The 26,785-nt window shown below is 39.0% G+C and overlaps 1 protein-coding gene across 3 annotated transcripts in view; it reads left to right on the plus strand.

Annotated features, from left to right (window-relative positions):
* The window catches only part of ctnnbip1 (catenin, beta interacting protein 1), a 63,361-nt gene extending 39,179 nt beyond the window's left edge, over positions 1 to 24,182 (plus strand). For all 3 annotated transcript variants that reach the window (XM_069918455.1, XM_069918454.1, XM_069918453.1), the window contains exons 3-4: positions 214 to 304; positions 22,264 to 24,182. In XM_069918455.1, coding sequence (XP_069774556.1) covers positions 214 to 304; positions 22,264 to 22,322 — 150 coding nt within the window. In that variant the 3' untranslated portion in view covers positions 22,323 to 24,182. The remainder of the gene's footprint in view (positions 1 to 213; positions 305 to 22,263) is intronic.
* Positions 24,183 to 26,785: the final 2,603 nt, after the last annotated feature.

The following is a 26,785-nucleotide window of genomic DNA, read 5'->3' on the forward strand; positions in this document are numbered from 1 at the left end:
ATTTTTTCCGACTTTTCTGGAGAGGGCTGGAGTTCACCGTCCGGCCACTACTCCATCACGTGACTCCTCAAGTTTAGGAATTCTAATGACAATACATAATCTCATTAAATAACTTAAACCCATTGCTAAAGAAAGTAATATTTTAATGGTAATGTAATGCCACAGTACATTGATAATTTCTGAAAATTAAACAAGGGATCTTTATTTTAACAGTTAACCCCAAGTGAAGAGGCCTTTCTGCGAACTTATGCTGGAGTAGTGAACAGCCAGCTCAGCCAACTTCCACAGCACCCAATTGATCAGGGTAAGGACATTACTGTAACAAACTGTGAAACAAGAAAGTTTGCAGATCCTCTGATTGTAGTAAATACACAAAAGTGCTGGAGAAAAGGGGCAGCACGGTTAGGATAGTGGTTAGCGCAATGCTGTTACAGCGCCAGTGATTGGGGCCGGGATTTAAATCCTGCACTGTCTGTAAGGAGTTTGTATCTTCTTGCTGCGTATGCGTGGGTTTTCCCCAGGGGCTCCAGTTTCCTCCCACTGTTCAAAAATGTACTGGGGGTTGTCGGTCATTTGGGTGTAATTGGATGGCATCGGCTGAAAGGGCCTGTTACTGTGCTTTATGTTTAAATTTAAACTCAGCAGGCCCTGTAGCGTCCAGAGGAGGCAGAAATGTACCTTGATGAAGGGCTCAGGCCCGAATCGTTGGTATTAAATCTTTTTCTCCTCCGGACGCTGTGGGGCCTGCTGAGTTTCTCCAGTGTTTTATTTTGTTATAAACTGTTCTTATTCAGCTAATTGCAGCAATATTTGTATCAAAATCTCGTTTAAAATTCCAATACAAAAAATTGAGATCCAGATTTGTCCAGCCTACCCATCCAGTTATACCGCTGTATACTCAGTCATGCAATGGCGTAGCAAACTCAATGCGATTATAATATTAACCAAGCATTAATATTGTGAGATGATTGTTATGTTGAATTGCTGACATTTTAACCAGTAGAATATTCTTGGTAATATATAGCCCACTGAGGGCTCCTAATGGCCATAGTTTGGTATTACAGTGTTATAATTCTGAATATGCTTTTGCACGCAAGGGACCTGAATATTGCAATGTTTCATGGGTTTCAAACTGCTAAAGCAATTTCCCATTGCATCTTCCGTCTCAGCATTGACGCAAGCTTATACATGTTGTGCTTGTTACCCTTTTCAAGCGTTGATTTTGATGACAATATCTCTGGCATGAACACTAATCCATACAGAATACTACTCGTTGCCACCCTGAAAAAGATCCATCCATTCTTTGGTCCTATGACCAATTCAAAAACTGAAAAATGGGATTAATTGTAGTTGTACCAAAGAGCTCTTCTTGCTTTCCAATGTGCAATTTAATAGATTACAGTGCAGACTCATGATGAACAGTTAGGACCATCTTTTTCCTTGTCATTTTTATATACCTATATCTGTGCAATTTTTGACTTGACACAAGATTTAATCACCTTGTGCAATTTTCTGAACAATGTTTTCATTATGAATGGGACAACTTGCTCCATTTGTTTCACACATTCTTTAGAGACGTTTGATATTCCTTTAAAAATCCAGACCATTTTTTTTGTTGACAGATCTTCCTTTCATTATTTATGGTGAGAATATTTGGATACTGTTGGGTAGGGGAGGGTACCTACCAGGGACAAGCCACGACAATCAGGTATTTGGCACAAAGTCTGGTGGTTAAGAAGGGAAGGGAGGACAAAAGGCATGCTGTAGTGATAGGGGATTCCATAGTTAGGGGGACAGATAACAGGTTCTCTGTAAGGGATCAAGATTTTCAGATGGTATATTGCCTTCCTGGTGCCAGGGTCCGAGATATTCAGATCGCGTTCTCAGGAGGGAGGGTGAACAGCCAGATATCGTGGAGAATGTAAGGACCAATGGCATGGGTAAGAAGGGTGAGAGTTCAGGAAGTTAGGTGCTAAGTTGAAGGACAGGACCTCCAGGGTTGTGATCTCAAGATTGCTATTCATGCCACATGCTAATGAGGTTAGAAATAGGAGGCTTAACACATGGCTAAAAAGATGATGCAGGAGGGAGGGCTTCAGGTTTCTGGATCATTGGGCTCTCTTCCAGGGAAGGTGGGACCTGTTCCGATGAGGTGGTTTTCATTTGAACTGGAGGGGGACTGGGGGTTGGGGTGGCTAATGTGCTCCAAGGGTGGGGGGGGGGGTTAAACTTAATATGCAGGGCTTTGGACTGGGTGCAGGTATGTGGAACGAGGCAGAATAATAGTTCAGCACAGGCTAGAATGGCCGAAGGGCCTGTCTTTGTGCTATACTGTTCTATGGATGACATCTAAATAAATCATGGAACATCCTGATCTGTTCTAAATATCAAACATTTGTTCATTATAATGAAATGTCAATTCAGTTTTCATTTGCTAAGAGCAGATTTATTTGCAAGTTTAAAAAATATTGTAAATGGGAAACTATGCAGTTCCTGCAGATCTTATCACAGACAGTTTACTGAGCCTCAGTTAAGCCTCGGTCCAACGACAATGTGCAGGATCAGAACATTCCATGCCATAGCTGCTGAAACTTCCAAATTATTTGGTGTTTTTGGATTCTGACACTGGTTAGATTTACCAGCAAGTGATTAAGTACTTGCAAATATTAAAAATCCCATTGTTAAATGTTGTGCAGCTTAAAATCAGTTTGAGTTTCAATATATAGCATAATTTCCACTCCTTTATTGATGTTTCACTAGAATATATAATCCTCTGGGTGGCATCAGAGGTTGAGTTACAGGGAAAGATTAAACAGTGTAGAAGAATGAGGAGAGATTTGACAGGTTTAGAAGATTGACGGACTGCAGAACAGGACAATAGTATTTGTGTTTACCACAACTGGCATAGAATATTCTTCCAATCTCAAAAGCTGGAGGAAAGTGGGGAGTAAATTGGTTGGATGGGCCAACAAGCGAATCTGCTTTGTACTTCCTTGTTCTTCAGGCATTACTGTGAATTGAGATTAAAGGAGTGAATGCTGTAATGTTAAGCCATTGAAATCAGAAAGATTTTTATCTGCTGCATTATTCACTTCTGTTAATCTTATGGTGGTCTTCAGTGTCCAATCAATTAGAGAAGACCATAAAAACGCAAGGGTATAGCTTTTCTTAATTTTTGCTGAAAGTAGGACCAAATTGGAGTTTGGTTCTGATGAAGCCTTGAATTAATAACCAGCCATCAGATCAGAACATCTCTTCTTGAACAATATTGTCTCTGCAGTCAAATTTTTTTTATTTTTTTAATTTTTTATTTTTCACACCATAAATCACAATAGCCATGATATACACTTTTTCTTTTCCACACATTTACAGTGACTTTTCCTCCCTCCCCCCTCCCTCCTCCCAAGCCACCCCCCCACCCCCCCCCCTCTCATCCATTTTAGGTATACAATCTAGGTTGCATTAATTCAGTTAGACAATGTTGTCATTCAACAAAAATACACCAGAAATTCTACTGAGTCCATTCTTTTCTTTTCTTCTCCTTCCATCAACTTAGGTAATGTTTGTTCCCGGTAGGTTTTCGCTATTGTATTTAATGTAAGGCTCCCATACTTGTTCGAATATTTCAATATTATTTCTTAAACTATATGTTATTTTTTCTAATGGAATACATTTATTCATTTCTATATACCATTGTTGTATTTTCAAATTATCTTCCAATTTCCAGGTTGACATAATACATTTTTTTGCTACGGCTAGGGCTATCTTGACAAATCTTTTTTGTGCATCTTCCAAGTCAATTCCAAATTCTTTATTTTTTATGTTACTTAGGAGAAAGATCTCTGGATTCTTTGGTATGTTGTTTTCTGTTATTTTATTTAATATCTGATTGAGATCATCCCAAAATTTTTCAACTCTCTCACATGTCCAGATTGCATGAATTGTTGTTCCCCTTTCTTTTTTACATCGAAAACATCTATCAGATACTGTTGGGTCCCATTTATTTAACTTTTGCGGTGTAATGTATAGTCTGTGTAACCAATTATATTGTATCATACGCAGCCTCGTATTTATTGTATTTCTCATCGTTCCAGAGCATAACTTCTCCCATGTTTCCTTTTTTATCTTTATATTTAAATCTTGTTCCCATTTTTGTTTAGTTTTACCATTTGTTTCCTCATTCTCCTTTTCTTGCAGTTTAATATACATATTTTTTATAAATCTTTTGATTAACATTGTATCTGTAATCACATATTCAAGGTTACTTCCCTCTGGTAAACTCAAGTTGCTTCCTAATTTATCTTTCAAGTAGGATCTCAGTTGGTAATATGCCAGCGCTGTATCTCCAGTTATATTGTACTTATCTCTCATTTGTTCAAAGGATAAGAATCTACTTCCTGAAAAACAATTTTCTATTCTTTTAATCCCTTTTTTTTCCCATTCTCTAAATGAAAGGTTATCTATTGTAAAAGGGAGTAACTTGTTTTGCGTCAATATTAGTTTTGGTAATTGATAATTTGTTTTATTTCTTTCTACATGAATCTTCTTCCATATATTGAGGAGATGGTGTAATACTGGAGAAGTTCTATGTTGTACCAATTTTTCGTCCCATTTATATAATATGTGTTCAGGTATCTTTTCCCCTATTTTATCTAATTCTAGTCTCGTCCAGTCTGGTTTTTCCCTTGTTTGATAAAAATCTGATAGGTACCTTAATTGTGCGGCTCTATAATAATTTTTGAAGTTTGGCAATTGTAAGCCTCCTTGTTTATACCATTCTGTTAATTTATCTAGTGCTATCCTCGGTTTCCCCCCTCTCCATAAAAATCTCCTTATTATTTTCTTTAACTCTTTGAAGAATTTTTCTGTCAGTTGTATTGGCAATGCCTGAAATAAGTATAGTATCCTTGGAAAAATGTTCATTTTAATACAGTTTATCCTTCCTATCAGTGTTAGTGGTAGCTCTTTCCAATGCTCTAAATCGTCCTGTAATTTTTTCATTAGTGGATTGTAATTGAGTTTATATAATTGGCCTAGATTTTTGTTTATTTGCACACCTAGGTATCTTATTGCCTGCGTTTGCCATCTGAATGGGGATTCCTCCTTAAATTTTGAGAAATCCGCGTTATTCATAGGCATTGCTTCACTTTTATTTACGTTTATCTTGTATCCCGACACTTCTCCATATTCCTTCAATTTCTTATATAGTTCTTTTATTGATAGTTCTGGTTCTGTTAAGTACACTATCACATCATCCGCAAACAGACTGATTTTATATTCCCTGTCTTTTATTTTTATTCCTTTTATATTATTATCTCTTCTTATCAATTCTGCTAGTGGTTCTATAGCTAGCGCAAACAATAATGGTGATAGTGGGCATCCCTGCCGCGTTGACCTGCTTAAGTTAAATTGCTTTGATACATGTCCATTTACTGTCACTTTCGCTAACGGTCCCTTATATAATGCTTTAATCCAATTAATAAACTTCTCCGGTAAACTGAATTTTTGCAATACTTTGAACAAGTAATTCCATTCTACTCTGTCGAAGGCCTTCTCTGCGTCTAAAGCAACTGCTACTGCCGGTGCTTTATTTCCTTCTACTGCATGAATTAAGTTAATAAATTTACAAATATTGTCTGTTGTGCGTCTTTTTTTGATAAATCCAGTTTGGTCTAAATTTACCATTTTCGGTACCTGTTCTGCTAATCTGTTCGCTAATAGTTTAGCTATTATCTTATAATCTGTGTTTAGCAGAGATATTGGTCTATATGACGCTGGTGAGAGTGGATCTTTCCCTTGTTTTAGTATCACTGTAATTATTGCTGTTTTACATGAATCTGGTAAGTTTTGTGTCTCATCAATCTGGTTGATTACATCCAGGAGGGGCGGTATTATTAGGTCTTTAAATGTTTTGTAGAATTCTATTGGGAGTCCATCCTCTCCTGGTGTCTTATTATTTGGTAAATTTTTTATTATCTCTTGTATTTCTACTGTTCCAAATGGTTCTGTTAATTTATTTTGTTCCTCTATTTGTAGTTTTGGTAGTTCAATTTTAGTCAAAAATTCATCTATTTTCCCTTCTTTCCCTTCGTTTTCGGTTCGGTATAATTGTTCATAGAATTCTCTGAAGTTTTCCTTAATTTCTTTTGGATTATATGTAATTTGTTTGTCTTTTTTCCTTGTTGCCAATACCATTTTCTTAGTTTGCTCTGTCTTAAGCTGCCATGCTAAGATTTTGTGTGTTTTTTCACCTAGTTCATAATATTTCTGTTTTGTCTTCATTATATTCTTCTCCACCTTATATGTTTGTAATGTTTCATATTTTATTTTTTTATCCGCCAATTCTCTTCTTTTGGTTGTATCTTCCTTTATTGCTAATTTTTTTTCTATGTTTATTATTTCCCTTTCCAACTGCTCTGTTTCCTGATTATAGTCCTTCTTCATCTTGGTTGCATAAATTATTATTTGCCCTCTAATGAATGCTTTCATTGCGTCCCATAGTATAAACTTATCTTCCACTGATTCCGTATTTACTTCAAAGTACATTTTTAATTGTTTTTCAATAAATTCTCTAAAATCCTGTCTTTAAAGTAGCATGGGGTTTAATCTCCATCTATACATTCTTGGAGGGATGTCCTCTAGCTCTATTGCCAATAACAGGGGTGAGTGGTCCGATAATAGTCTAGCTTTATATTCCGTTTTTCTAACTCTCCCTTGAATGTGGGCTGATAACAGGAATAGGTCTATCCTTGAGTATGTTTTATGTCTAGTCGAGTAGTATGAGTATTCCTTTTCTTTTGGGTTTTGTTTCCTCCATATGTCCACAAGTTTCATTTCTTGCATTGATTTAATTATAAATTTGGTTACTTTGTTCTTCCTGTTAATTTTTTTCCCCGTTTTATCCATATTTGGATCCAAATTCAGATTGAAATCCCCTCCTATTAGTATGTTCCCTTGCGTATTAGCTACCTTCAAAAAGATATCTTGCATAAACTTTTGATCTTCTTCGTTAGGTGAATATATATTAAGTAGATTCCAAAGCTCTGAATATATCTGACATTTTATCATAACATATCTCCCTGCTGGATCTATTATTTCCTCTTCTATTTTAAATGGCACATTTTTGCTAATTAATATAGCCACTCCTCTTGCTTTTGAATTATACGATGCTGCTGTTACATGTCCTACCCAATCTCTCTTTAATTTCTTGTGCTCCAATTCAGTTAAGTGTGTTTCTTGGACAAATGCTATATCTATTTTTTCCTTTTTCAGTAAATTTAGTAGTTTCTTCCTTTTTATTTGGTTATGTATTCCATTAATATTTAGAGTCATATAGTTCAGCGTAGCCATTTCATATTTTGTTTATCTTCTCTTTCCGTTTTTCCATCATTACCTTTCCTCCTTTTCCATTTCTGTTTTCTTATTTTCAACTCTTTACCAGACAACATTCCTACAACATCCAACATTTTCCTTATTCTCCTATTTCTATCTTCTTTATCCCCAATCTCCCCTTCCCCTCCTGAGTTGCCCTTTATCCCTTGTCGGACAACCACATCTCCCCTCTCCATTTGGATTTGCGAATCCACTCGCAAGCGTCAACTGATTTTGCAGTGACCGCTCTTTTCCCCCACCCAGCCCCCCCCAGAAAAGATTTCGCTTTTTATATGTCACAAAGGTCACTCTTTTAATTCCCTCCTTATTCTCTCTATTCCATTACCTTCCCTTATTAATTCTTGTCTATACTCTCTATGTTTTCCTCTAATTACAGATACTTTCACATATGCCCATTGTCTCTATTCACTCTTATACCTCTTTACCCACATACATATCAATCGTGGTCATTTTTACCCTCCTTACCCGTCTTCATCCCTCAGTCTATTTTTGTCTTTACCCACATACATATCAATCGTGATCATTTTTGCTCTCATTACCCGTCTTCATCCCTCAGTCTATTTTTGTAATTGTTCTGCAAATTTTCGTGCTTCTTCTGGATCCGAGAATAGTCTGTTTTGTTGTCCTGGAATAAATATTTTCAATACCGCAGGATGCTTCAGTGTAAATTTATATCCTTTCTTCCATAAAATCGCTTTTGCTGTATTGAACTCTTTTCTCTTCTTTAGGAGTTCAAAGCTTATATCTGGATAAATGAAGATTTTTTGCCCTTTATACTCCAGTGGTTTGTTGCCCTCTCTTACTTTTTCCATTGTCTTCTCCAGTACCTTTTCTCTTGTAGTATATCTTAGGAATTTTACTACAATAGATCTTGGTTTTTGTTGTGGTTGTGGTTTAGGGGCCAATGCTCTATGTGCCCTTTCTATTTCCATTTCTTGCTGTAGTTCTGGACATCCTAGGGCCTTAGGGATCCATTCTTTTATAAACTCCCTCATATTCTTGCCTTCTTCGTCTTCCTTAAGGCCCACTATCTTTATGTTATTTCTTCTGTTATAATTTTCCATTATATCTATTTTTTGGGCTAGTAATTCTTGTGTCTCTTTAGTTTTTTTATTAGATTCCTCCAATTTCTTTTTTAAGTCTTCTACCTCCATTTCTGCTGCTATTGCCCGTTCTTCCATCTTGTCCATTTTTTTCCCCATTTCTGTTAAGGTCATATCCATTTTATTTATTTTCTCTTCTGTGTTGTTTATTCTTCTTCTTAAATCATTGAATTCCTGTGTTTGCCATTCTTTAAATGACTCCATGTATCCTCTAACAAGAGCAAGTATATCCTTTACCTTGCCTTTCCCTTTATCTATTTCACTGTATTCTTCCTCTTCTTCTTCCTCTAGGTTGGCCATCTGTTGTTTCTTTGCTGCCCTTTCCTCCTCTTCTTTCTTGTTTCCATTGTCTTCTGTGGTCTCTTCTTGCTGCAGGTGTTCTGCAGCTGTCGTTGCCTGCTGTGGAGATCGACTCCCCAGCTGGTCCCCCCTCCCGTCGGTGTGTTTTTTTTCATGCGCATCGCGCATGCGCGAGGAGTCGCGCATGCGCGGTTGCGCATTTTTACTCGGCTCTGTGAGCCATTGTTGTAGTTCTTTTTCTACCGACCTGAGGTAGTGGGGTCTTCTCTCCACAGCGGGCCTCTTCGGACAGGTAAGGCCGTCACCTTTTTCCTCCGTTGTCTTCTCTTCCTCTCTTCTTTCCGTTGATTTTGATTTTTCTCCTTTTGTCTCCATCTTCTTTCCTCCTTTATACTCACTTTTCTTTAACTTGTATTTCTGTGCCTTTGTATTTTCTCTTGTTTTTCCCGACTTTTCTGGAGAGGGCTGGAGTTCACCGTCCGGCCACTACTCCATCACGTGACTCCTCCCCTCTGCAGTCAAAATTGAGGAGCATTCAGGGAAACAATATCAAAACCATTCTTTGCACCTTGCTCAATTCCCTTGACCCCATCCCCACATTCACTCTCCAACCCTTCTTTTGTCTGCAATTATGATAGCAAAGTGATTCAGTTATTGGGCGAAGCAAAAAAAAGTGTTAGATAGCCGTTCTACTGTTGAATTCGTCTGCGGCATATGAAGTGTTGAATTTTAGAAGGACAAGGCCAAGATAAGACATACACAGTAAATGGTTGGGCACTGAGGAGTGCGGAGGAACAAATGGATCTGGGAATTCAGATAGATAATGGCATTGCAGGTGGACAGGGTTTTACGGAAAACTTTTGGCATCTTGGCCTTCATAAATCAAAGTATTGAGTACAGGAGTTAGAATGCTATGGTGAGGATGTATAAGACATTGGTGAGGCCAAATTTGGAGTATTGTGTACAGTTCTGGTTGCCAAACTACAGGAAGGATATCAGTAAGATTGAAAGAGTGCAGAGAATATTTACGAGGATGTTCAGAGGTTGAGTTACAGGTAAAGATTAAACAGTGTAGAAGAATGAGGGGAGATTTGACAGGTTTAGAAAATTATGAGGGGAATAAACAGAGTAAATGCAAGTAGGGTCTTTCCACTTAGATTGGGAGAGATAAATACGAGAGGACATGGCTTTAGGGTGAAACATTAGAGGGAACTTCTTCACGCGGAGAGTGGAGGGAGTGTGGAACAAGCTGTCATCTGATGTGGTAAATGCAGGCTCACTCTTAAGTTTTAAAAATAAATTGGATAGATACATGGATGGGACAGGCCTGAATAGATGCAGGTCAATGAGATTAGTGGAATAATATTTTGGCACAGAGTAGAAGAGTCGAATAGCCTTTTCCTGTGCTGTAGTGTTCTATGGTTCCATGTATGTAAGTTAGCATAGCAGTTGGCCCAATGATATTACAACCCTGGTGACCTGAGTTTGAATTTGGCACTGTTTGTGACGAGTTCATGCATTCTCCCTGATTCTGTCTGATTTCCTCCCATGTTCTAAAGACGTAAGTTGCTTGGTCACATGTTTTTGGATGGTGTGGTTCATTCCGATGGGCCTATTACTGCATTGTATCTCTAAATTTAAAAAAATATATATAAATTTAGACTATTGTAAAAATCCATTTGTTTCATTAATGTCTTTTATGGGACGAATCTGCCATTATTATAGTTGAGAACTGTCCTTTGAAATGACCTAACAAGCCACTCAGCCCAGGAAACAATTGCCTCAATGATATCTCCATCACATCCACACATGAGAAAAGTGGGGTTGGGCTTCATGCATAAACTCTGGCGGAATTACAGTCGTCTTGTTAGTATTAGCGGTGAGATATTTAAACCCTGCCCTGAGACCCGAATTTAAATTATTTGATACTGGGCATTGCTCAGTACATTAGGACATTGAGGGAGTTAACTTTCCAGTTTTCACGATCCAACTGCAAAGTGGTGCCTCAGACTAGAAATGCAGAAGAGAGAGCTTGCTGTGCAGAACAAACTGACATGAAGTGCATTTGGTTAGGAAGTAGTTAACAATTAATATTTTTCCCATCTCTGTTGGCTGTATATTGGAATGTAAGGGAGAATTGGTTGTATTTAATTGAGCTGAAGAAAATACTTGTAAAACAACTTGAAAAGCTTGCATAAATTTTCTAAAAAGGTGCATATGTTCCAGCAGTGACTGGAAGAATGTGCTATTTTCATACTTTTTAGCAAAACACTGCCAGCATCTACAGAATTACTCCCTCCGCAATTATCATGCATGCATAATACAAGCCATTTATTGACAAATTTTTGTGCTTCAGGTTGCAACAGAGAGCAGGTAGGCACAGCAGCGACAGTGCTATTTATAGGGAATGGGTTCAGCAGGAAATAAGATCTAATTTTCTGCCAACAAAGCTGTTCAATTTCATGCTGGATATATAACCGCCCACATGTGAAATTCAGTGAACTGGATATTGTTCATAAATAAGAAATATCATTGCGGTTAGCACAAAGAGTCTAGTCTCCTGACCTGCAGCACAGTTTCCTTTGAATCGCAAAAGTTGTGATATTTGTTATTCTATCTTCTCCGTAGTGCTGAGATGAATGCCTGAGTTCTTTTGGTGCTATTTTTTAAAATACAAAATAAATGTTTTAATAGGGAATGTTTTTCTAAAGAAGGTTAAATCTTAAAAGTGCCTGTCAGATAAAATTTCTGAAATGTTACACAAAACTTGCTGCTTCTGAATTGCCATAGTTACCTTTTGATTTCTTTGTGAAACTCCACCCTTTTCAAAACAAGACCGTTGTCCTCTTAAATAAGCTTTTAATGCATCCCATAATACAAAACGACTATCTACAGAATTATCATTCTCAGTCAAAAACAAAGTAATCTGTTCCTTAACAAAAGTAACAAATTCTGGGGTTTTTTCAACAACATTGTATTAATTCTCCATCTATAATATGAACATACCACTTCTGAACTTAAGCAAGAGAAAAATAATAAAGAATGATCCAATATAACCCTACTTTTATACTCCTGCTGTAATACTCTTCCTTGTAAATGTGCCGATACTAAAAAAAAATCTATTCTGGAAAATGAATCATGTCGGGACAAATAAAAAGAGAATCTTTCTCCATAGGATTGACCCTTCTCCAAATATCCACCAAATTTAAGTCCTTCATCAAGGCTCCTTTATCGCCATTTGATTTCTTTATACTTTTTGAAATCTGTCCAGTAAAGGATCCAAAACACAATTAAAATCTCCCCCAACTATGATATTTTCATTAGCTTGATATAACAACAAAAAAGCATCAGAAATAAAACGCTCATCATCCACATTAGGTGCGTAAACATTGAGCAAAGTCCAAGGTTCAGCAAAAACTTTACAATTCACCCTTAAGACCTGTCCAACACTTCCTTCCATATTTTGTAATTCAAAAGGCAAATTCCTATGAATTAAAATGGCTATATCTCTTACCTTAGAATTAAATGAAGAATAAAACACATGTCCAACCCAATCTCTCTTTAATTTCAAATGGTCTTTTTCAGTCAAGTGAGTTTCTTGTAAAAAAGCAATGTCAATTTTCTTTTCCTTAATATAAGCCAAAACTTGCTTTCGCTTCATCGGATTATTTAACCCCTAAACATTAAAAGTTGCAAAATTCAAATTAGACATCTTTACTAATTAACAATATAATCTCTCACTACAAAATATCGCTCCCCTTATAATAACTTAAATCACTATCCCTCCTCTAGATATTTAAAGAAAATGCAAAAAAAAAGGGAATATTAATTATCCCAAAAAAAAACTACCCAAAGGTAATAACGCCCTAAAAAACTGGGTGTGGTAAACCCCACTAGTGGCGGATGACTATCAGATTTCAGTGCTATCTGCCCCTCCCTCCCCAGCCAGAAATACATTATTTACATCAACACAATCAAATACTGTAAATATATTCAACCAAGTGACTCCATTCCCAATGATTGTTCCGGATCTTCAATGTCATTAAGACTTTGTGTTAAAACTTCATTCTTCCCATTTTTCCTGTTTTTCCCATTCCCATTTTCAATTCCATTTGCCTTCTTTTTAGGCAACGGAAGTGAAGATCTTCCATATCCTCGCAAATCTGGTAGTGAATTAGCAAAAATGGTCATTTTAAAAAATTGAGATTGAAAATTATCATAAAATATTTTTAATACTGCAGGGTAATGAAAGGCAAATTTGTAACCCGTCTGCCACAATATTTCTTCAGCCGAGTTAAATTCCCGATGTTGCCTAATAATCTCCTGACTCAAATCTGCATAGAAAAATACTCTGTTATTTTGGACCATCATTGGAGTTTGACTTTGTCGTGCCTTCTGCACCACCAACTGTAATATCATTTCTCTGACCAGGTATTTCAAACAACGAATTAAAATCACCTGTGGCTGTTGTCCTGATAATGGTTTCTTTCATAACGCTCTATGTGCCCGTTCCAATTCTAGGCCTTGCGAAAAAAAACTCCTTGCTCAACACCTCGGGAATCCAGTTCTTAAAAAATGTTATTGGATTGGACCCTTCAATATCTTCTGGGAGATCCACAATTTTCACATTATTTCTCTGACTTTGATTTTCCAATGAATAAATTTTTTTCAATAAGTCTTTCTTCTGAATTCCCCGATCCACAAAGGAATCTTCCATTTTTTCCATCTTTCCTTATTACGTTCAACATGATTTTTACATTCAAGAAAAGTTTTTAAAAATTTTCTTGCACTGTATCCACTGATTTAATACACTTATTAACATCACTCTTAACTGCAGACATATCTTCAGACATTGGAGTCATTTTGGTTGTCACATCTAAAAATCCTTGAGTCATTTGTTTAAATATATTGTCCATTTGATAAGCAATCCCTTCTAGGACTGTACACACAGACTCCATTCCAGATTCCAGTTCCACTTTTTGAGGCCTACCTTCTCTGTTGTTCCTGTAAGCTGCTCAGTAAAGGTAAGTCTTCTTCTTCCAGCATTGTTGATCCCCCGCACAGCCCACATGTGGTCCAACAAGCACCGCGCATGCCTGGTAAGGCGACTTTCGACGCCATTCTGCACCTCTCCAGACCACCCAATGGCAGCCCGGGCGGGCTCAAGGGCTCTTTTAGCCGGGTCGCCCGCACGCCCAACATCACGGGCACGCAGTTTGGCACTGACTGAACATCCATCAAGCTGGTGCCAGCTTGCGGAGGCAAGGTCGGCACATTAGTAGCCATTATAACCCACTAATGTTCACAAAAGTAAAAATACAACTTTTATAAACTTTAAAAACGGGTGCTTAAAAATCTAGCTGAGCTAAGGGAATTAGGAGTTACGGAGAAAAGGCGGGGACGGGGTACTGAACTTTAATTATATGGATCGGCACAACTTCGACGGCCAAAGGGCCTGTACTTGCAGTACTATTTTATGTTCTTCCTCCTTGTCCAGCTTTTTGGTTGTCTGTCCTAATTTTTCCTCTTGTAAAGGCAGCACAGTTTCCGTAGTGGTTAGCGCAACGCCTTTACAATCAATCAGGATCGGGGTTCGAATCCTGCACTGTCTGTAAAAAGTTGTACATTCTCCCCGTGTCTGCGTGGATTTCCTCTGGCAACTCCAGTTTCCTCCCACCATTTGAAATGTAGATGTAGGTGAATTGGGTATAAATTGGGAGGCACAGACTTGTGGGCTAAAATGGCTTGTTACCATGCTGTATGTCTAATTTTTTTTAATTAAAATTTAATATTTTCTGCAAAGAGAGATACAAAATAGTTGGATAGTTTCTCCACCATTTTTTAATGCATTAGTATAATTCTTCTAGCTCAGTCAATAAGGGACCAAAATTATCTTTAGCTATTTTTTTCAATCTTATATACATGTAGAACCTTTTACAGTCAGTTTTTTTAGTTTCTTGTTACACACTATTCAATGATAGAGAAAAGTTTCAATAATACAAAATATTTCCTGAATGCATGCATAGTCCCAATTGCCCTTCATTTTCTGTCCATACCTGCTGTAGGAATCACCATTAAATGCTACAGATTGCTTTTGATAGCTTCCATAAACCTGATGTCCATTGACACAAGACTTTCTATGATATAAAACCATAATGTACCTCACAGCAATGGCTCAGCTAGATATGTTCACGTAGGTGCTAAATTCAGTTCATCTGTTGACTGGTCTGCACAGAATGTCTCCAGTGGGTTAACAAGGTTAACAATCAAGCTGTTGTATACTTCATAAATATGTGTGTGAGCAACATACTGCCCAATGTTGTTCCATAGATATCAGAAATAAGACCTATAACTCATTGACATAACTCATTGGGTGAATTAGATATTGCTTCTATTTAGTGTTGCGTTGAGGGCTGGGTTTCTAGGTGGAACCGTTTGTTTAATTAGAATTTTTTTTTGCTACAGGCCTATGGCAATTTTGGTGTCAGGATTCAAGGGAAAACTGGTATATTGTGGACATAGTGAGATTCTGGTACTTTGTTATAATGCTGCAGCTGACCTCTCCATCCTTTGAAGTAAAGGAGATAAACCAAGTTGCATATTTCTTAAGAAAATTATTGTAACTAACTGCAAATTTCATAAGAAAATTATGGCAATTAACTGCATGCTTTGAAAGTTTTGATTTTCCCTTGATCAGCAGTTCTGAATGGCACACCCTTATTGTGGAAAAAGATTTTGCACTCTATGAAGGTTTCTGCTGTGCAAGATTGCAAAATGTTACTTAAATCTTGTACTGCCATGGCAACATTAGAAAAAAGTTCACATCCGTGAGAATTGCCTGATTTGAAGAAGGATTTTTTTCTGATATTTTAATGGTTATATTGTACAATCTTGAAGGGTCTCCATAATGTTTGGGACAAAGACACTTTTTTCATTTATTTGTCCCTGTGCTCCACAGTTTTAAATTTGTAATCAAACAATCATGTGATTAAAGTGCACATTCCAGACTTTATTCAAGGTTATTTGTCTACATTTTGGTTTGACCAGGTCGTAATTACAGCATTTTTTATACATAGTCCCCTCACTTCATGGCACCATAATATTTGGGACATAGCAGTGGTATGTATATTAAAGTATGTATATTAAAGTCATGTTTAGTACTTTGTTGCATATCCCTTGCATGCATTGACTGCTTGAAGTCTGTGATTCCTAGACATCACCAGAAGCTGAGTATCTTCTCTGGTGATGCTCTCCCTGGCCTTGACTGCAGCCATCTTCAGCTCCTGTTTGTTTCGAGGGCTCGTCCCCTTATGTTTTCTCTTCAGCAAATAGAAGGCATGTTCATTTGGATTTAAATTGGGTAACTGACTTGACCATTCAAGAATTTTCCAGTTTTTAGCTTTGAAAAATTCCTTTGCTGCTTCGCTAACAGTATATTTGGGATCATTGTTGCCCAATGAGTTTGGAGGCGTCTGCTCGAACTTGAGCAGATAAGATGTTTCTATACTACTCAGTATTCATTTTGCTACTGCCATCAGCAATTACATTATCAATGAAAATAAGTGCACGATACATGCCCAGATAGGTAGTATGCTTTAGATCATGGGCAGTGCCTTTACACCTCCACATTTTGCTCTTGCCTTTAATCTTGGTCTCATCTGTCTACAAGACCTTTTTGTTTCAAAATTCTGCAGGGTCTTTTAAATACTTATTAGGAAACTGAAATCTGGCCATCCTGTTTCTGTGGCTTTGCATCTTGCAGGGTAGCCTCTATATTTCTGTTCATGAAGTCTTTTGTGGAAAGTCATTATTGACACATCCACACCTGTTTCCTGAAGAGTATTTCTGATCTGAAGGACAGACGTTTGGGAACTTTTCTTCATTATGATAAGAATTCTTCTGTATTCAGCAGTGGGGATCTTCTTTGGCCTGCCAATACCTTTGCAATTACTGAGCTCACCAGTACACTCCTTTTTCTTAATGATGTTCCAAACTGTTGATTTTAGTAATCCTAAGGCTTGGGTAATGTCTTTTTATGATCTTATTCTTGTTTTTCCAGCCTCATAATGGGTTCTTTGACTTTCATTGGGCACAATGCTGGTCCTCCAAAGGTCATCAAAAGTCTAGCTCTCTTATACCTGCACCAATGAAGCAATTAAACATACCCAACAATCACACAAACACCTGTGAATCCAAATTTATGGTGCCCTGAAATGAGGGGACAATGTATAAAAAGTGCTGTAATTTCTACATGGTCAAACCAAAATGTAGACAAATAACCTTGAATCAAATCTTGAATGAGCACTTTAATCACATGCAAATTGTTTGATTACAAGTTTAAAACTATGGACCTCAGGGGCAAATAAAGAAAAAAAGGGTCTTTGTCCCAAACATGGAGGGCATTGGATATTCTTACTGCTTGTTTAATGCATTTGCTCGCCTTGAATAGGGAAGCCTTGTACCATTATTTGAGCAACAATGGTTGTGACCATTGTTGGTGTGGTCCAAGATAACAGTCAACTCAGTTAACAGCTACAAATCTCTTAATACCCAAATGCTGCAGGTCATCCCTGTGCTTATCAGAAGCTAGTATTCCCTGATTTAGCCATTCGTTTAATGGTCAGATGACGATGTTGTAACTACTATCTTTTGGAAGCAGAGGGGAAAAAAAAACTAAGCTCTATTCGTGGTGACAGAATGGAATGTTCTTCCGAATGAGATAATTGCGGCAGGGTCCCTTCTGTCATTTAAGAAAAGGTTGGATGTGTACATGGAGGTGAGGGGGTTGGAGGGATATTGGTGGAGAGCGAGAGGATTGAGCTATTGGAGTTGTTCGAGTGAACCGGTGTGGACTCGAAAGGCCGACATGGCCTGTTTCCGCTCTGTAAATGGTTATATGTTGCTTTCTTCTAATTTCACATGGACGTTGGATAAGAATGGATTTGAGTCTGGCTCTGTAACCTTGCAGTCAAGACTCATGTGATAAATTATGCAGGAAGGAGACATTAGCAGATTATTTGGATTTGACATTTAGCTGTTAGGCCAAAATAGTCCATTGATCAAGTAGATTTCTGTGTAATCAGACAGTTTTCTTTGTGTCCATATCAAAAGGTGGGGAGTTTTTGGAACAAAACAATGGTAAGAAAGGGGAAAATGCCCCTTTTCTCCTTTTGGAGAAAAAGCGCAGATTGCACAGAATTCTATTCTGCAACGAGGAAGGCAGAGTGAAAGCAGTAATCTGGTGATTAGGGAGATTGGAAAGATTATATGGAATGTACTGTGGAATTTGAATAGTGATGACCTGATTAAAATGAACACGATTTTGAAAGGGGCTTTGATAGAAAGATCCTGTGACAATCTTGGTGTATAGACCCAGAGAAGACTGGAGTGATAGAAGGGGATGAGGCCACACAGATCTCTAAAACCAAGGATGAAAAGTTTAATTTTGTGGTTTCTCTTAATCTGGAATGATGTGTGTAACTAGATTAAAACACAGAATTTTAGATGACTTCAAGATTACGGAGAGTTATGAGGTTAGATATGCACTCTTTCATATAGTCTATCTGATTGAAACCTCTCCTTGTAATTTCACTTTTTAGTCTAGTTTCAAAACTAGTTAATTTCTGTGTACCTCTTGTAGGATATAATTCGCAGATTTGCATCTTTACTATTTGTATTGAAATATCTCATTTTAGGAACTTGTTTGATTCACTTCTGCTGCAGGGCATCAGAATAATTAAAAGTAATTATATATTTGCACATTTCGGCAGAGAATGGAAACCACTGGGCTAATTGGATTTCACCGTCTTCCATAGTGATCTTTAATAGGTGCTTATCTCCTACTAAATGCAGGGCAATTCATTGTTTATCATGTAAATACCCTGCTCTGGGTGCCTTCTTTTTAACTGAACATTGTAAACTGTTGATCGCACTTAAATAATGAAGTATGCTGTCTTCTGAATAGATGGCAGTGCCAAAACATTCACATACAAAATTACACACACTGCTTCAGAACCTTGCATCAGCTACTACATTACATGCCCAGAGAGTGAAAAGTATTAATAAAACCCAAATTACTCTGTGTATCTCTGAATCCAACTGCAGCATGTGTCAAAGACAGATGGTCAAGATTTGGACATTAATTGAGTACATAGGTTGATTCATTATGAAAAAGATGGTCCAAATTATGAATTTTCAGTGATGGCTATTATCGAGAGGTCCACTGAGAGGTACATCTTCTGGGTCAGAAGATTGTGGATTTGAGTTCCACTCCAGGGTCCTTTTCCATTGTTGGAAATGATAAGATGATAAACTGTGGCGGCACACCACTAGGCAGGTGAACGTGGCGGGGCAGCCGGCCAAAATAACGCCGTTGGGGGTTTCCCCTTCTTCTCAGCACAGGGCTCAGAAGCCCGCGCTGGGGGACCACATGACGCTCGGGTGACGTCAGCGCGCCCCCCCCCCCCCTTCCCCAGCGCGGTTCTCAGCCAGGTCCGGGCTGGGAGTAGAAGTCCAGCCCAGCAGCCTGCAATAAATCAGTTCTGCTCACTGAGCTCAACCCGTCCAGTTGCATGTTCTTTCAGTAGCAGTGTAGCTGCCGCTACAAAACCAAGGTTTCATCTGAGGTGCTTCCAAAAAAATCTGATAGCACTCTTCGGGGAGGAGCATCAAGACAACTCATGGATGCTGACAAATATTTATCTCTTATTCAGCATCACTGAGACTAATAACCATATAACCATTTATGGAGTGGAAACAGGCCATGTCGGCCTTTCGAGTCCTCACCGGTTCACTAGAACAACTCCACTAGCTCAAACCTCCCGCTCTCCGTCAATAACCCTCCAACCCCCTCACCTCCATGTACATATCCAACCTTTTCTTAAATGACAGAAGGGACCCTGCCGCATCTTGTTGCTGTATTTCCTATATAACAGCAATTATTTCACTTCAAAAATAGTTCATTGTGTATAAAATTGACATGAAAGTTCTCTGAAATGGCTGAAAATTCTGATTATTTCCTCATTAAGAAAATTACTCATCAAATTAAAAAGTTAAAAACTTGCTTTCATCATTTTTCTGCCTTTCTCTATACCTCTAGATTACATTTCAAAGTATCAAGCTATTATTATTTCAAGAAGAAATCAGTGATTATCTCTTTTAAACTCTCTTCGAAGGACAGAAACCAGGAATTTTCAAGTGCAGCTGTCTCAGACATTTTCCCCACAGAGGCCAGGTCCAGATAAAATAAAACCTAATTTTGTCAGTTTTGCCCGAGGACCTTGGCAATCAGCTCGCTTCATTTATATAAATCTTGGGATATTTCATCCACATTTTAAATGCAGACATATATTTGAAGGAAAAATGTATTCAACAGAGATTCCTATTTAATGGAGTGAAACACAGAAGTCTGCAGATGCTGTATTTCTAGTAAAAATACACAAAGGTGCTGGAGGAGCTCAGCTGGTCATGCAAAGTCTATAGGAGGTAAAGATATACAGCCCACGCATCAACTTGCATCCGGGTTATGTTCTGGAAGTGGGGACGCAAATCGATTTGGGCATAAGTTGATCATTACAGGTGAAATATAGTGTACAACATAAAATACCAGCTTCGACCCTGGCGTTAATTTTTATTAAGCCTTTATTGTGACCTTGGACGTATCTGTGATCGGACATTACTCGATGGGGCATAAGTCGAGGTATGCCTTTATTATTGACATTTCTGGCCTGATTCCTCTTCAAGGAATAAGCAAAAAGCAGGCACGTGTCTGAATAAAGAATTGGGAGAGAAAGGGGGAAGAATGGGAGGACTAATGATTCCCAAAATAGGTGCTGCCGCCACCACCCCCCATGGGTGGTGGAAAGTCCAAGGGGGCGGTGAGGAAAAAGGGGGAGGTTCAAACCTTCCATCTTTTTATTATTCAGTTTGATGCAAAGTTTAATGAAGAAGTCAATGCAGTAATTTTCTGGCCAGACTCGGGGTGGCAGTAGTGAGCAAAATAACGTACTCGTGAGAGCTGATCTTGGTGACTGCCAATTAGTGCTGCCACCAAAATCCCCCTTAGAGCCACCACCAACTCCCCCCTCAGCGCCGCCACTAAACCCCTGTCTCAGCACTACCAACCTCCCTCCCAGCACCACCACTACACCTTATCAGCGTTGCCACTAAACCCCCTCAGTGCTGCCACGAACCCCTGTCTCAGCACTGCCGATAACCCCCTCAGTGCCATCACCACCCCCTCTCAGTGCCACCACTATCCCCCTCTCAGTGCCTCTACTAACCCCCCTAGCGCTGCCACCAACCCCCCTCTCTCAGTGCCGCCACCAACCCCCCTCTCAGTGCCGCAACCAACCCCCCTCTCTCAGTGCCGCCACCAACCCCCCTCTCTCAGTGCCGCCACTAGCCCCCATCTCAGTGCCTTCACAAACACCCCCTCTGTTCGTCCACTAACCTCCCCTCTCAGCACCACCTCTAACCCCCCCACTCCACTCAGCACCTCTACTAACCCCCACCCCACTCAGCACTGTCACTAACCCCCACCCCACTCAGAACTACCACTAACTCATCCACCACGCTCAGCGCCGTTATTGACCCCCCTTTACCCTGTTCAGCACCACCACTATCCTCTCATCCTGCTCAGTGCTGACACTAACCTCCCCCCCCCCCCCCACCATCCCACTCAGCACATCCACTAACCTCGCCCCCAGCCCAGCTCGGCGCCACCATTACCCCACCCCCACCAATGCCGTTGTATGGGGGGGGGGGGCAGCAGACCTAATAGGTTTGGGAACTACTGGTCCAGACCAATAGATAAAATATGTTAATTGTATATGATAAGAGGAAAGAGGAGAATTGATTTTGTCTCTGTGAAAGGAGACAGAGGGAAAAGGGAAGAGAGAGACAGAACTAGAGGGAAGGAGACAGGGAGAGATGATGATGGATGTTTTACCGGAAACATATTGTCTGTTGCTTTGGACTCCTCCCATTCCTCCCCTTTTCTCTCCGTCTTTATTTGGACACCTGCCTGCTTTTTGCTTATACCTTGAAGAGGGGCTCAGGCCTGAAACGTCAGTAATATATCTCTACTTCTTATGGACACTGCGAGACCAGCTGAGTTCCTCCAGCATTTCTGTGTGTTTCTTCCTATTTAATGGGACTGTGGAGCTTGATCTTTTTCAAATGTTATTTCACAGGATGTTATGAAATGCTGAACGATCATCCGTGGCTTAATACAATCATAATAACTTTAGGCTACCTTCTTTTGCATTTTTGACCTGAGCATTTTTTCTTCTTTTAGCACATCCCATTCTGTAATGACTGGCAGATCCCAGTGTCAACAATGTAAACTGAGTCCTTTCTATATCTACTTGCTCATTTGCAGGACCCTGAGCTGGCTTTGACAGTAAATTTTAACCACTATATCCTTTTATCACTTGAATGTCTGCTAATATTCTTTTAAATGTTGCAGGTGCAGAGGATGTTGTGATGGCTTTCTCCAGACAAGAAACAGAGGACCGGCGGCAATGAAGGGACTGGGGTGGCAGGCAGCGAGATTACGGACGATTCTTATTGCAGATTCCAGAGTGCTCACAAGTTGCTTGTCTTCTAAAGTACTTTAGCATCACAGCAATGTCTGTGATTGCCAGTGTTGTTCACCTGGACTGCTTCTAACGAGCAGGGGCAAAAAGACCAGTTTTCCTTATGGTTGGTCAAAGGGATTCACTGTCCTCCTGTATTTTCTCTTAATTTGTGTGCATTATCTTTAATGTTTGAAAGTTGGGTGACGCAAGCTGGCCCTCTGCCCCTGATGCTCTGTGTTGAAGCTTCACTTGTGCACTCCCACCGTCAATGGAAATGCAGTGTTTTCCAGATTGCGCTGGTGGACTCTGTGGAGGATTGACTGACATCACATGTCCTTTTACTGCATCTGACAAACACATCAAGCAGAAAGAATACCTCCCTGGAAACAGCACCATGTGCAACAAGTGTTCATTTAAGTTTTCTATTTAAGTCCTTTAAAAGTAACATGGTTATTTATTCTTTTTGCATCAACTCTAGAGCTACTTAAAATTCTGGACAATTTATGAGTGTTCAATGCCAAAAATGTGTTAAAAATGCTTGGGTTATTATGTCCGATACATGCCCTCCCCTCTTTTACTTTTTTTAGGGAGAATGGCTGACACTGAATAACAGTTTACTTGAAGGAAACACTCTGGGGACATGAGCCTGAGCAACGTATTTGACAAACCGATTTAAGTAGCAAAGCAGCAAATCGTCAGGGAGAAATCTGGTTTAAATGATCCAGGTAGCTGGTTACTGATTTCTAAGGATGTCGTTACTGAGGTAACCATCCCCAATGCCTTGTCGTTGGTCTTCAAAGCCTAAGGGCATCCGTTTAATTGATACCTCCACATCCAAGTTCTTGATATTAACAAAGTGGAAATCTACTTTGTTTCTATTATCATATTTTACTTTTTGGATGCATGGAAAAAAAATCCATCTTGTAAAAGAACAAGTTTAGACTTGTGACCTGTTTTTTGAACCTCTGGGGCTCGACTCTTGTCGAGTGAAGCAAATGGTGCATGTGTATGTGTGTTTTTTGTTTTCAAAGCTTGCTTGGATGTTGGGTGCCAGATATTGTAAATATCTACGCTGTTACTACAGGTATTTCTAAATTGGTCACACCAAGATTTGAATCCTGGTGAAGGAAATCTTTTGATTATTTCTTTCCCGCCTTAACACTATCTCAAAGTCAAAAATAAAGAAACAAGGGCCTGTCTGATTCTGGAGACAGGGTTCTCTGCTATAAGTCTCCCCAAACTCGTTCCACTAATCTCCTCCATCACCACTAAAAATGTAAATTTTGTTCTTCACTAAACCAAGCCTGTTTGTTTTAGGATTCAATAGAAACCAATGGCAAATTCCTGACTATTTAAGCAAAGGGATGTCTCCAATTTCGCAGTATGCAGAGAAATGTGAGCAAGTTGACATCTGAGGCAGTGAGATTAATGGGATTGAATAAAGATCTGCCTTGCTGGAAATTTGGCTGTATCACAATGCCTTCTTGATGAAACACTCTTGACTTTGTATTGTGCATCTGTTCATCAACACAGTGTCTAACCTGTCTCCCCCCCCACCGCCCCCTATACACTTCTCCTCTCTCCACTCCCACATCTCATCTCATCCTCCTGCCGAAATAATTTGGTACACAAGATAATTTTGTACTGCTTGACAATTACTGTTGTTTAGTTGACATCCTTCCATCTCTGTCAGGTTATAGAAATGCAGTTTTCAAACTTTGGTGCGGTTGAGTGTTGTGAGAATTCTATGATTGTTGAACTTACTGGTTAAAAAAAATGGAAAATACATTGAGAACTGTCATGTTAACCTTGATTAGTTATGTTGTCTTTTTTCACATGAATGGACTGTTCCTTTTGGCCTCAGAATCTCCACTGGCAATACAACATCAACCAATAAATTAGATGCAGAATGGAATATCTCACAGTCAACAAGCAACTGTACAGCTAACCTTGCCAATTTACTCAGAACGTGGTCTTTGGAGACTGTTTCTATGGCAAACTTTCCAGTGATTTCCACCAACCCGAGTAAGATGTTTTCTCCAGCAGTGTGTGAAATGAAGGATAGTTGCGTAATACTCTGCTCTTTACATGACTGGTGCCGCAAGGCTTGATGCCCACTCTGTCCAGAAAGTCTTTAAACTTTTGCAATAGCTCCCTACTTTTTCATAATAGAGGTCGATTTATCAATCAGGCTTCTCAGAAATCTGAAAATCACCACTATTATGGAAGAGAAATTGGAATAAAAGGCTTCTATGTCATCATGTAATGCTATGGATTGATAATTAGATGTCCCTTAGCTTCTGATGACTTTTGTATTCTTCATGTTTCAGAGGAATGCACACACTCATCCTGAGTTGCGCAGAGTTGAACTATCACTTGACTTTAACATTTTTTAATTCCCTCTCTATATCTGTAATTGTTTCCAATTCTATAAGATAATATAATTCTGTTCAGTTCATCCTCCCCAAATTTAGTTTCTGCCTCATGAGGGTACACTTTCAGCTGCCAAGATTCTTGATTCAGAATATCCTTCACCAAGCTTCTCTGTCTTTTCTCTCTTTTCTTCTTTAACATACTGCTTGATTCCTACCTCATTGATCATACTTTTGATTTTAAAATTATATCCGCATGGAAGAGGCAGATTGAGTCTCTGTTTCCTTTTTGTTGATCAACTGAGTCAGTCACTTCCTCTGCTCTTCCCCCAAACCCCTGCTAATTTCTTGCCTTCAAATGTTTATCCAATTTAAAGCCACAATTTTATCTGCATCCATATTCCACATCATAACCATGTGTCACTCAGTTTTCCTCCCTATGGAACATCCAAAGAAAACAAAAGGCAGTTGACATTTCAGGTCTGAACCTTTCTTCAGGATTGGTTTGAGACAAAGAAATGTCACTGTGGTCAAACCACTGGCCATAATTTGTTCAATTTGTGAAGAATAGATGACTTATTTTTACAAATGTGTCTTGATGTCAGTTCAGTGTGATGACGAAACACCTTTATGTGGTTTTCAGTGATGGAGACACATCCCTGGATTCCTTTTCCATCCACTGTCTCAAGCCCATGTCATGTTATCATTTTACTGTAAAACTAGGCAGCCAAAAATACTTCAAATTAGGCACTCCACTGTAGTCTCAGTCTTATTAATAGCCCTCATTTATTGACCTCCAGGAGTTGGGGTCACGTGGCTGGTAGTACAGGGTACTTAAAAGTACTTATTTTTTGTGCTCTGGCCAGTAATCGCCTTACAGTAAAACAGATTAGAACATTTCTACACTCAAAAAGTGATTGGTTCAACCTTCAAATAAGCTAATCTGAACATTGCTGTTTTTGTGTGCTTGTGGTAAATAAGTTAACTTCTGCATTTCTTGGTTTATGTCAGTGATTCCGCCCCCCCACCCCCCCCCCCACCTTTAGTGGGCAGTCCATGTCAACTTCCAGATCAGTGAATTGCAGCACTGTGTTTACTAGATGTGTGCTCTCCACCTTCCCAATATGGGCATGTTTAAAGACAGGATGAATGGTGCTCTGTATGGTGGATACCATCCTCTTGGGGCAGTTTGAGATCCTGGCTTCATGAAGTTTTGCTCTGCTGAGTCAATTCAGTTTGGCCCATCATTCTCTGCCATCCACACCCATTGGGGCTTTTATTTGGTTATGTACAAATTTTTCCAGCACTTGTCTGCACATTGGTTCGCGTACAAACACAGTGAGATCTAGAAGATTGCTTGACTTGCTATAAGAAACGCACATGGAAAGAAATAAAAGAGTTCAATTCAGTTAACACTTTGTACATCAGTAGATTTACATTTTCATACTCCTTTCTATTTTAAAAATAAGTATTAACATGCAGTGGGGGAATCACTGAATTGTCAATGGTATTGCAATATAGAGGAAACAATAATTTGCTTGCAATAAACAGCAAATGTGATACCAATCTGTAATGTTGATTGATGGATAAATCTTTGGAACTCCACTTTAACTAATGACTGAAAACACCTCCGGCAGTGCAACACGCCCTCAATACTGCATTGAAATAAGTGGAAAAACCTGAGTCTGTGAAATGTGCGAATGAAAAGGTAAAAGAGATGGCGCCACAATGCTCAGCAGCATGTGAATAGAAGATGAGGTGTGATTCCTCGGGCTAATGTTGAGCTTCATATGAAAGGCAAAGACAAGTGGGAGTGGTGGTGAAGATTAACATGGCAGAGGACTGGAACTCTGGGATCACACCTGCAAACTGAAGAGATATATTCTGAAAAGCAATCATCCAATCTACATTTGTTATTCCCCTGTGGAAGGCATTTGCTTAGACAGCAGTGACTACAGTGACATTGTCTTTTATCTTCACATTCATTCCTTGTGTCAATTATTCTGTCTTTCACCCTTCCATAAAAGTTCCATTCTTC

Source organism: Narcine bancroftii, chromosome 2 (genome assembly GCF_036971445.1).
Source record: "Narcine bancroftii isolate sNarBan1 chromosome 2, sNarBan1.hap1, whole genome shotgun sequence".
Lineage (NCBI taxonomy): Eukaryota > Metazoa > Chordata > Chondrichthyes > Torpediniformes > Narcinidae > Narcine > Narcine bancroftii.